The sequence below is a fragment of the Pundamilia nyererei genome, unplaced genomic scaffold (assembly GCF_000239375.1).
Source record: "Pundamilia nyererei isolate P.nyererei 1_Seehausen unplaced genomic scaffold, PunNye1.0 scaffold00044, whole genome shotgun sequence".
Taxonomy (NCBI): domain Eukaryota; kingdom Metazoa; phylum Chordata; class Actinopteri; order Cichliformes; family Cichlidae; genus Pundamilia; species Pundamilia nyererei.
The window spans coordinates 3,902,464-3,911,730 of record NW_005187445.1 but is presented as its reverse complement, the minus strand read 5'-3'; the positions used below and the strand labels follow the sequence as shown (position 1 = coordinate 3,911,730).

General features: G+C 42.3%; 1 protein-coding gene across 3 annotated transcripts in view; it reads right to left on the bottom strand.

Annotated features, from left to right (window-relative positions):
• LOC102194736 (ataxin-1-like) overlaps nucleotides 1-9,267 on the bottom strand; it is a 16,229-nt gene that overhangs the window by 985 nt on the left and 5,977 nt on the right. Inside the window, exons 1-2 of one of the 3 annotated variants that reach the window (XM_005731803.2) lie at nucleotides 4,436-4,807; nucleotides 92-1,818 (exon numbers count right to left, since the gene is read on the bottom strand). In XM_005731803.2, coding sequence (XP_005731860.1) covers nucleotides 92-1,660 — 1,569 coding nt within the window. In that variant the 5' untranslated portion in view covers nucleotides 1,661-1,818; nucleotides 4,436-4,807. Of the gene's footprint in view, nucleotides 1-91; nucleotides 1,819-4,435; nucleotides 4,808-9,267 lie in introns of those variants that run through there. The other 2 variants (XM_005731804.2, XM_005731802.2) reach the window with 2 other exon arrangements.

The window sequence follows — 9,267 nt, the reverse complement described above, 5'->3', positions numbered from 1 at the left end:
GTGTGTGTGTGTGTGTGTGTGTGTGTGTGTGTGTGTGTGTGTGTGTGTGTGTGTGTGTGTGTGTAAGAACATATGTCAAAGCAAAGCTGACCTGAGTGTTGCGGTCTGTGAGATGGACATGCAGGTGACTGAAGCCTTGTGTACTACTGGGGGAAATCTGCAGGACGGTGCAGGTGCTGAGGTGGAATTCTGGGGAGCTATCTGCACTCCTCAGGAAGTCCTCAGTCCTCAGCTCCTCCACCCGCTTCAGTCGCCCGCTGGCTAGCTCAATCAAAGAACCCTTGGTGAAGTGAGGTAGGAGTGCAGGGGGAGATGGGTGATGATGGGAAGGAGACAAATCTCTCCCTCTGTCTCTTTCTCTGTCCCGTCGTCTCTCACGCTCACTGTCTCTTTCTTGGTCTTTGTCATACTGTGATTGCTTCTGTTTTTCTTTATCTGTACTGCGCTCCCTCTCCCTTTGTGTGACCTTGTCTCTTTCTTGGTCTCTGTCCTGGTCTCTTTGTGGCCTGTCATGGCTGTTAGGTAGACCCAGTGGTGAGTGTGGTGAGTTCCTATAGTTGTGCTGTCTGGGGCCTGGCTCCCTGTGCAGGCTGTAAAGACTTGTTCCTGAGGAGCTGTAGAGTGGATAGGTTTGAGCCTGAGGGCTGGAGGGACATGCCGATCCCAAGGAGTAGATGATTTGGGTTTCAGCTGGTGTGGCCCCTAGGTGATCCAATAGTCCCCCTCTACTTGCCCTGGAGTCTGGTCCAAGAGGATGGGGACTGAGAGAAAGCAAATTGGAGCTGGTCTTAACTATTCCAGGCAGATGTCTATCCTGCAGTGAGGAATGTGGCTCAGCGGCCCCCTGAGCTTGAGAGTCTGACAAAAATGGCCCTCCAGAATGGATACGTGTTGTTAGATCCTCCTGCTGTCGCCGTCCACCATTGGCATGGGAGCTGTGTGGACTAATATCAAGCTGGGCTCTGCTGCTATCATTCCCATAGTCTCCTGTGAGCAGAGGCCTAGAGGCTGAGGCAGTCCTGCTGCCTGACCCATCCAGGCCATTGGGCCGCTTTCCCAAGTACCTGGGTCTCACTTCAACTAAGCTTGGTTCTTGGGAGTAGAGAGGGTGGTGGCCAAACAGGTATGATGGGGAAAAGAGAGAGGAGCTATAGTCCCGCCGACCGCTGTTAATATAGGACCACATCTCTCTGGGACTGGCTGGGAAGGGAGTCTTAAAGGATGAAGTAGAGGAGGATGATGGAGAAGGTGGCAGAGAAAGGGGAACCTCCCCTCTGAGCCACCTGGAGTGATGGGGCAGGGATGAGGAAAGAGGATCATCTCTCCAAGCGGGTGATCCTGAGCCCCTCCTTTCGCTGACCTGCCCTGTGAAGAGCGGAAGAGAAACAGTGGGTGAATAGCTTAGGGTCCATGGTATGGGCACAGGGAGGCCTGGTATTGGAGCAGGAAGGGGTGGAGGAGTATGTAGGAGATGCGGGTTCGGATTTGCCTGGACACGGTCCCTTTCACTGGCTTCTCCTCTCCCTATACTGGACCGACTCCGCAGAGGTACAGGGGGTTTAAACTCATCCAGGGGGATGTGGTGTTCTGCTGATCCTTGGCGAGACTCCCTCTTCTTCGGAGGGAGGCACTCTTTGCCGCGGTCAGGGCTGGGATTCATGGGTGGGCTCCAGCGGCAGTGGGGGCCCCCTGTTTATGGGTGTAGGCTAGGTCACATGGGCCTCACGGGAGAAAGAGGGGTGCAGACAGAGGGGAAAGCTGACACACAGCATCACTGTCAGATCACTGTGGATTCTCTTGTGCTGAAGCACCACTCACCTACAGAGAGGATAAAAGAGGACAGAAAACAGAGATAGGTGGGTAAACTTGAGGGAGGGGACCGAGACAGAAGTAAGAGAGATTAAGTGTGAACACTGAAGAGGAACAGTCTGTTAGGTCCTGGCATCAGTTGTAGTTAGGACTTAGCTGTCAGTCTGGTCAGACATACAAACAAACATTCTGCTGTATCAGGCAGATGGAGAGAAATCAGTTGGTGACTCCCTCTTCCAAACTACTTTAAAGAGGTTAGAAACTCCAAGCTTTTCTGATTGCTGTAGCTAATTAGTCATTACCTTTGCAGTGCGGTGGGACTGAAACCACCCAACTTACTCGATTCATTCAAACACATTACTCCCACATGTGGGCTAAAAATACATTTTGCAGCCAGTGAAGTTCAGAGGCAGTGCAGTATGTATGTGTATGAGTGCGCAAAAACACACACGTAGAGCACTCACAGCAGGAGAGTTTTCATCTCTGACTCTCAGGGGATGATTGGAATATGCAGATACATTTTTGTACCACTTTCATGAACCACCCCCTCGACACCCTCGGGTGCTCTCTTTATTCTATATAAGCTTTACTACTAACACCCCTCCAACCCTTCTCTCTGAGACAAGCACATGGACAGCAACAGACACACAAATACTCCCCTCAGGCAGCTGTACTTACTCCCCCAGTGAAAGGCAAAGCTGGTCACCACCCACCCAAAGCTGACAGAAGCACTGTTGATATTACCACCAGTTGTTGTGGATACAGGGTATATGTCTTTGCATATTAATTATGTGTCACAGCAGGGAATGCAGGGGGAAAATGCGCGTCTGTTTGCGTCCCTGCACGCACGTATGCGATGTTTGTTTGCGTGCATGTGTTATTTTTCTTTTTTCCCTGGAAAAATATGTGAATGTGTTTATTTGTTTAGGTCTTTGTGTGCGTGTGTGTTTGTGTTTGAGTCCTCAAATGTGTCAGAGATTTTGCAGCCTTGTTTCATTCAGTGAGAAGTGCGGGGGAGCTCCTTCAATTCTTCTCCAAATGCTTTAAATGAGCTCTTTTGAAATGATGGCTGCCACGCTCCGAGTCCAGCTGTTCCCTCCGCCGCCACCGCCATCGTTGTTCCCGCCGCACCAGCCCCGCACTCACCCGCAAGTCTGTCTCAACTGCCTACCGACTCCCTGCCGTCTCACCATCCGCCACACTGTCACCATGGCAACTGTATCCACACACACTCACACATCCAGCTGGTTAGAGAGGTTAGATAGGGATACTCCATAGAGAGGCGGGAACACTGTTGCTCATCAAGTGACTTGGTCCAAAAACAGAATAAGTGTTAGAGTGGAGCAAGCTGTTTGTGCATCTGAGTTGAAAACTGAAAACTGGGCAGTGAGAGGAGGGGCTTTCTTTTATCCCGGATGCCGGCAAGAAAGGTGAAGAAAATTCGTAAATGTTTATAATGCACAATAATTAGGTTAGTAGATGAAGCAGATGATGAGGGTCAATGTTAAGTGACTTCTTTTAAGTTATGCTGAAAGCTGGGGGCTAAAAAAAGGCCTTGTGTTTCAAAAAAGATATATTCTGGATATGGGGCCTTAATCAGACGTTACGTAATCTACAGACATTTTCAATGTGCGTTCATCTGAGCTGTTAATATTTATGTTCACAATAATTTGTTAAATTCATTGACTTAAAGTTTTATTGGTTTCTTCAATATGCCAAAAAAGCCTTTTTAGAAAGCAATAAAATAAACCTAAAAACAAACATCAAAATCAACAAAGTATTCAAAGGCTTTCTTATGTTTTTTTTTTCTATAGCAGAATTTCATTAAACAAGCACTTGTCTAGAATCCAGATGTCTTAAATAATAATAAAAAAAATTGGCTTCAGCTTTTGTCCTCATATGACTCTTATACTCTCGCCATCTTGACAGTCATTATGAAAAAGGTTGTCAAAATAGACCGAATATAAACTTGCCAAAAAAAAGTACAAGAAAACAAAGAACACAATTGTACATGTGGAGGAGTTTGCAGAGAAATGTCAGGTTCTAACAGAATACTCCTACACTGTGCAGACATGCACACAGAGAGTTGGAATTTAGCTGGAGCTACTGTTGTTGTAACATTTAAATATATCAAAAGCGTCCGATCAAAGCCATAATGATGTTACATGTTCCTTCCAATTAGGGATTCCTCAGTTTTTTGCATGGCTTTGTAACAATATATGCGATTAATAAATGCAAGTGTGTCTCATTTTCACTACAACTTATAAAATAATCCATAAATGTTCTTTTTATTACATTGAAATGCAAAATGCTTACATTTTCAACTTCTGAACAACTTCAAAATTTGACATGTACATTTGCAGTGCTCTTCCTCGTCCCGCCTTTTCTCTTCACACATTACTCAGGAGTAATGTCCAACATCAAAAAAACAGAACTGCTAAATTTTGGTTGCTACTTTTGCCTACTTTGATATTTCGCCCATTTTTTTTTTTAAATAAAGAAACATCAAACAATAGTTCCATCATTCTAACTGCAACAAAAACACATGTAATAGGTGCTCTTATCCAAGGAGAAGACAGACAAGTTGATGGAGTTGCAAGTTGTTGTGACTTGATGTCACACTGACCTTACAGCAGGCTAAGCAGACATCCCGGAGTTGGCAGTCATTCATATTGTAGTCCTCCCAGAGGGTCAACCCACTCCTCAGCTCCTTACTGTGCTACACTGCTTCTCCAAAGCACTACAGCCAGTTACAACACCCGCAGATATCAGCAGCTTCCAGCTACACACTGCCTCTGATCTCTGTACGCATGAAATAGCACCAGCGAGCCCACCAAACTGAGGGAAAAAACTGAGAGCCTGCTATCCGTCTGTGTCTGTTGTGTATATGAGTACGTGTGTGTCAAGTGAGTGTGTATATGCTTGTGTGTGCAAAGGGCTGAGGAAATGAGTAATATCTAGCAGTGAGAAACATGTCTGCTATGCAGAGCCACACAGGCAGACCAGTTGCTGCTGCCGCCCACTTGCTTTAATCACTGTGAGGGATACAAACATGCATACACTTATATACACACACGCATACACATATATGTATACATTGTATACATATTTATATTTATATATGTGTGTGTACACTTATATAAATATATATATGCACACACAATCGAGGATGCAGCCCATATAGATTATATACTGCACACCCAATCTTAAATGCATAAAATAAAATAAAATAAATCAGTAATGAAAATCATTCATCTATACGTGTGAACATATTTCAGAAGACATACTGCCACATTAAAGTAAGGGAGGGATAAAGGGGAGGCAGAGACTGTTGAGAGACAGGGAGGGACGTGGTAGGAGGCTCATCCTACACACACTCTCAGACTTAGGCTTTTGCTGCTGCCTCTGACTCAAAACTAAACCTCACATCCATCAAGCGCGCACACACAAATACACACACACAGACACACACACACAATACTTGCTCTTTTTTGTTTATCTGTAGTTTCATCTGAATTTGTGTCCTTTGTTCTCATCAAAGCACTTTATGGCGAACCTGCTTGTTCAAAGAGCTTTTATGAATACATTTGATTTGACTTCATATGTATGCACACACACACACACACACACACACACACACACACACACACACACACACACACACACACTCACAGACACACACTCATACTCAGGCTCGTACGCTAACAGGAGCACTGCAGGAGAGCTCTGAATGATTTGCTTCAGTGATTCAGTCGATACAAGTGAAGTGTGTTGGTATAGCGGGTATGGCTTATTAGGTCTGTATCAGCGCGAGCAGTGTATTTCATTCACAGCGAGAAATCAAAAACCTGTCAGTGATAAAGCCTTCTGAAAAATAATAAACAGGCCCTGCACTGAAAACGCAATACTATGCAAATAACCCTGTCTGATTCTCGTCAAAGAAACAGGGCCAAACCTCATCTCAAACAAGCTTATGTTAATTATCAGCACAAAATTGCGATTCAGAAACAAGAACATAAAGTGGAGCACAAGAGAAAAAAGGATTTAATGAAGCAATCAAATCATTATTCACGGTTAAGTGAAAAAAAAGAAATCTTTCTGTTCCTTTACAGTTCTATAAGCAAACCATTTGTACCCACCAACAGCACATCAGAAGTTAATCTTGTCTAACTTCTCATCTTCAAAGAAATGGAAAGCTAATCAGACAAGTAGGTGTGTGTTCAAAAATCAGCCTAAAGGCCACATTAAAACAATCTCAGAGTCAGGCGACAACTGCCAAGTGCATCTCCTCTGACATTTAGAAAACATTACTTGTATTTTTTTTTTCAAAGTGAAAATGATGTGCATCGAGGTTGTGTGGGCATGAGTGCTGTCTGCTAAAGCAATTGTTAAATTTATGTGGGTTATTTGAGTATCACAATCATATCACAAGAGACTGTAGGTAAATTCATGAGGCGGTGCAGATTAAGAACAACACGGCATATATTAGGACTTTAAATGAAACTAAATTTTACATTAAAAATAAAATTGAAAAAAATATTTTGAAGGTAATTAGATTTTTTTTTATTAGGTAGACTGCTCCACTAGGCCATAATGAATAAAGATAAAATATACCAAGTATAGTAGGAACAAAGGTAGTTCACAAACAGAACATAATTTGCAGTTGTTAAAAAAAGCTGTATTACATTATGTTTATTTTATAATTGTTTCTCACTTGTCTTGCATTTCTTTCCAACCCATTTTTATGACAGCGGGAGCAGTAATTATAACAAGAGCTATGAAGAAATACTCAAAATCCATAGTTTATCTTGCAAAACTATATTTATGGTGATGGACATGGACATAAAATCTGAATCACAAGTCCCTGTGTCGCTGTTTACAAAAAAGAAACTTAAATGTAGCTGTGCATTTGCATTTTTTTCTGATCTAGAGCAATAATTAAATATGCACTTTTTTTCTATGGTGTATCACTTTCAACAGTGCAAAGTTACACATTACTGTATGTGGGAGATTGACTGGAATGGATTCGCACTTACGCCTTTACCGCTTGCACTGTAACTTGTTGGCCAATCATTGCAATAGAAAAGAAAGAAAAGAAAAAAGATGAAACGGTTTTATGGCACTGCATATCACAAAGAAGAAGAAAAAAAAAACCCATCGTGGCAGATGCCTGCAGAGGCAGGATAACACATTCCAAAAGATTTGGTTTTTTTCGGCAATGCATTGCAAGGGGACGTATCTGTTGTGATTTGGATGAGAGGCTGTAGCCCGACAGACAGAAATGACAGAAGGCGTATAAAAATCGCTCTGTAATTTACCATAAAGCACTGCACGAACATTTCCACTTATTTTTACATTTTTTAAATATATATTTCCTTTGTGCTAGTCAGTACCGTAGAAGAGTGTGGTATTTCTTGTATGTGTAGCAAAGACATAATAAAAAAAAAGAAAAGAAAAAATAAAATGTACGGAAAATAAGTCTCACAGATTTTGAAAACTGGTTCAATTATTTTGCATATTAAGACTTATTCATTATACTTTACTAATACTACTATAGGTTGCTAATAATTACACATACCATATTACATATAAGTGACATATGTAAGTGACTGACAAGATAGCAAGCAGCAGGCAGTTGTAAATAATGATTTACAAGGCTGTGCCAAGGCCCTTCTAATCAGTTAAAAGAGTGACAAATTGCCTTTCTGATGTGACGAGACGAGATGTGGAGGCTGAACGAATAGTTTTGAAAATTTCAACTTTGAAAAATACACAAAAGCAACCAATTTCTAAAACAATGGCTGATTTACTGTACCTTTATTTCATATATTTTTTTATTTTTTATTTCAATAAATTGGATGATTATGCAAGATAACTTGCCGCTTAAATAAAAGATTTTAAACTAAAATCAACAAAGCCAGGTCAGTTAGCAGATGCAATACTTTCATATTGGAAAAAAAAAAGGAAATAATTTAAATGTTCAGGTGTAAATAAAATCATATGAACACAGTCAGCTTTTATATGAAACACTATTCAGTATTTGATAGACATTTACACGTAATAGCCCAGTCATAGTGAAAGAGAAAGAAATAGGACTGGGTTCATCACTGGGTATTTACTATGACAGAGGTATAGAAATGACTGTTGTCTTCTACTTATGTAGCACGCTTTGAAATTCAAGCAAATTCAAACGTATATATACAAATATTAACACAACAAACACACACTGCGTGTTAATCATTTATGGTACTATGATAGCACTAAGGCGTTTGGTGTACTCTTCCTCAGTCTCTTCTGTTTCTGCTTGTCTCACTCTCTAGCTTTGCACTATTTAATCTGTCCATCTCACACACACACACCTACACACACACACACACACACACACACACACGGGGTCAGGCCAAGACGAGAAAGGTCAGATGAGTCAGACTACATCCAACAAACCGTAGCAGGAGTGTAAAGTACCATGAGGGGTTAAAGACCTCTACAGTTGAGGATTTAGAGAGCATGGGACATTTGACTTTTTTTTACATTTTTTTAAAGAAAATGACATTTAGTGTGGGGGTTCCCCACCCCCAACCAACCCCCACCTCTCCCTCATCCTCATGTGTAGCCTTGTATTAAGTATCCGATCACGTTTCAGGCTGGGTAGAAGATCTATGATGGACGTCTGATGCAGCAGAAATTTGTTGCTGAATGTAACAGATCAGAACAAAGGGAAGAGAAGAGGAGACAAGAGAAGAAGATGTGGGGGGGAGAGGAAGAGAGAGAGAGAGAGAGAGAAAGCGAGAGAGAGAGAGAGAGAGAGAGAGAGAGAGAGAGAGAGAGAGAGAGAGAGAGAGAGAGACTTTATATTTATATAAACTTTGTTTTGATTTGCACCCACCATTCCCTTTAAGTCAAGCACTGGACAGGCAATGGGATGGTTTTTAATGGATTAAAACCGCACCATCACATCGCAACTGATCCACTGGATCCCCTTTGCTGTAGGGGTCAAGCGTCTTGATTAATTTGTAGACCAGTTAGCAAACATTCTCATTCGTTATAATTTTCTCATTTATTAGGATGAGCTGTGGTGGTAGAGTAAGGTTGAGGTGTGGGATGGGAGGGGTGGGTTGTGGGGGGGAGTACTACTAGCTTTGTGCAGCAGATTACTCTACAAAAAGCCAGGTTAAGCTGATAAAAGGACACGGTGATACGGGCTTGTTGGGCAAAACGCCAGGTCAGCCTTCAGGGCACTGACCCATTCTTCAGCAGGATGAGCCAGCAGCCCTGCCCGCAGCAGGTTCATCATAATGAAGATCAGATTATGGCTCAGGAGTTACTATTAACACCCCTACACACACACACACACACACACACACACACACACACACACACACACACACACACACACACACGGAAGATAAAAGGAAAGCAAATAGGTGCATGCAAAGAGTCATAAGACTGATTCTTTGT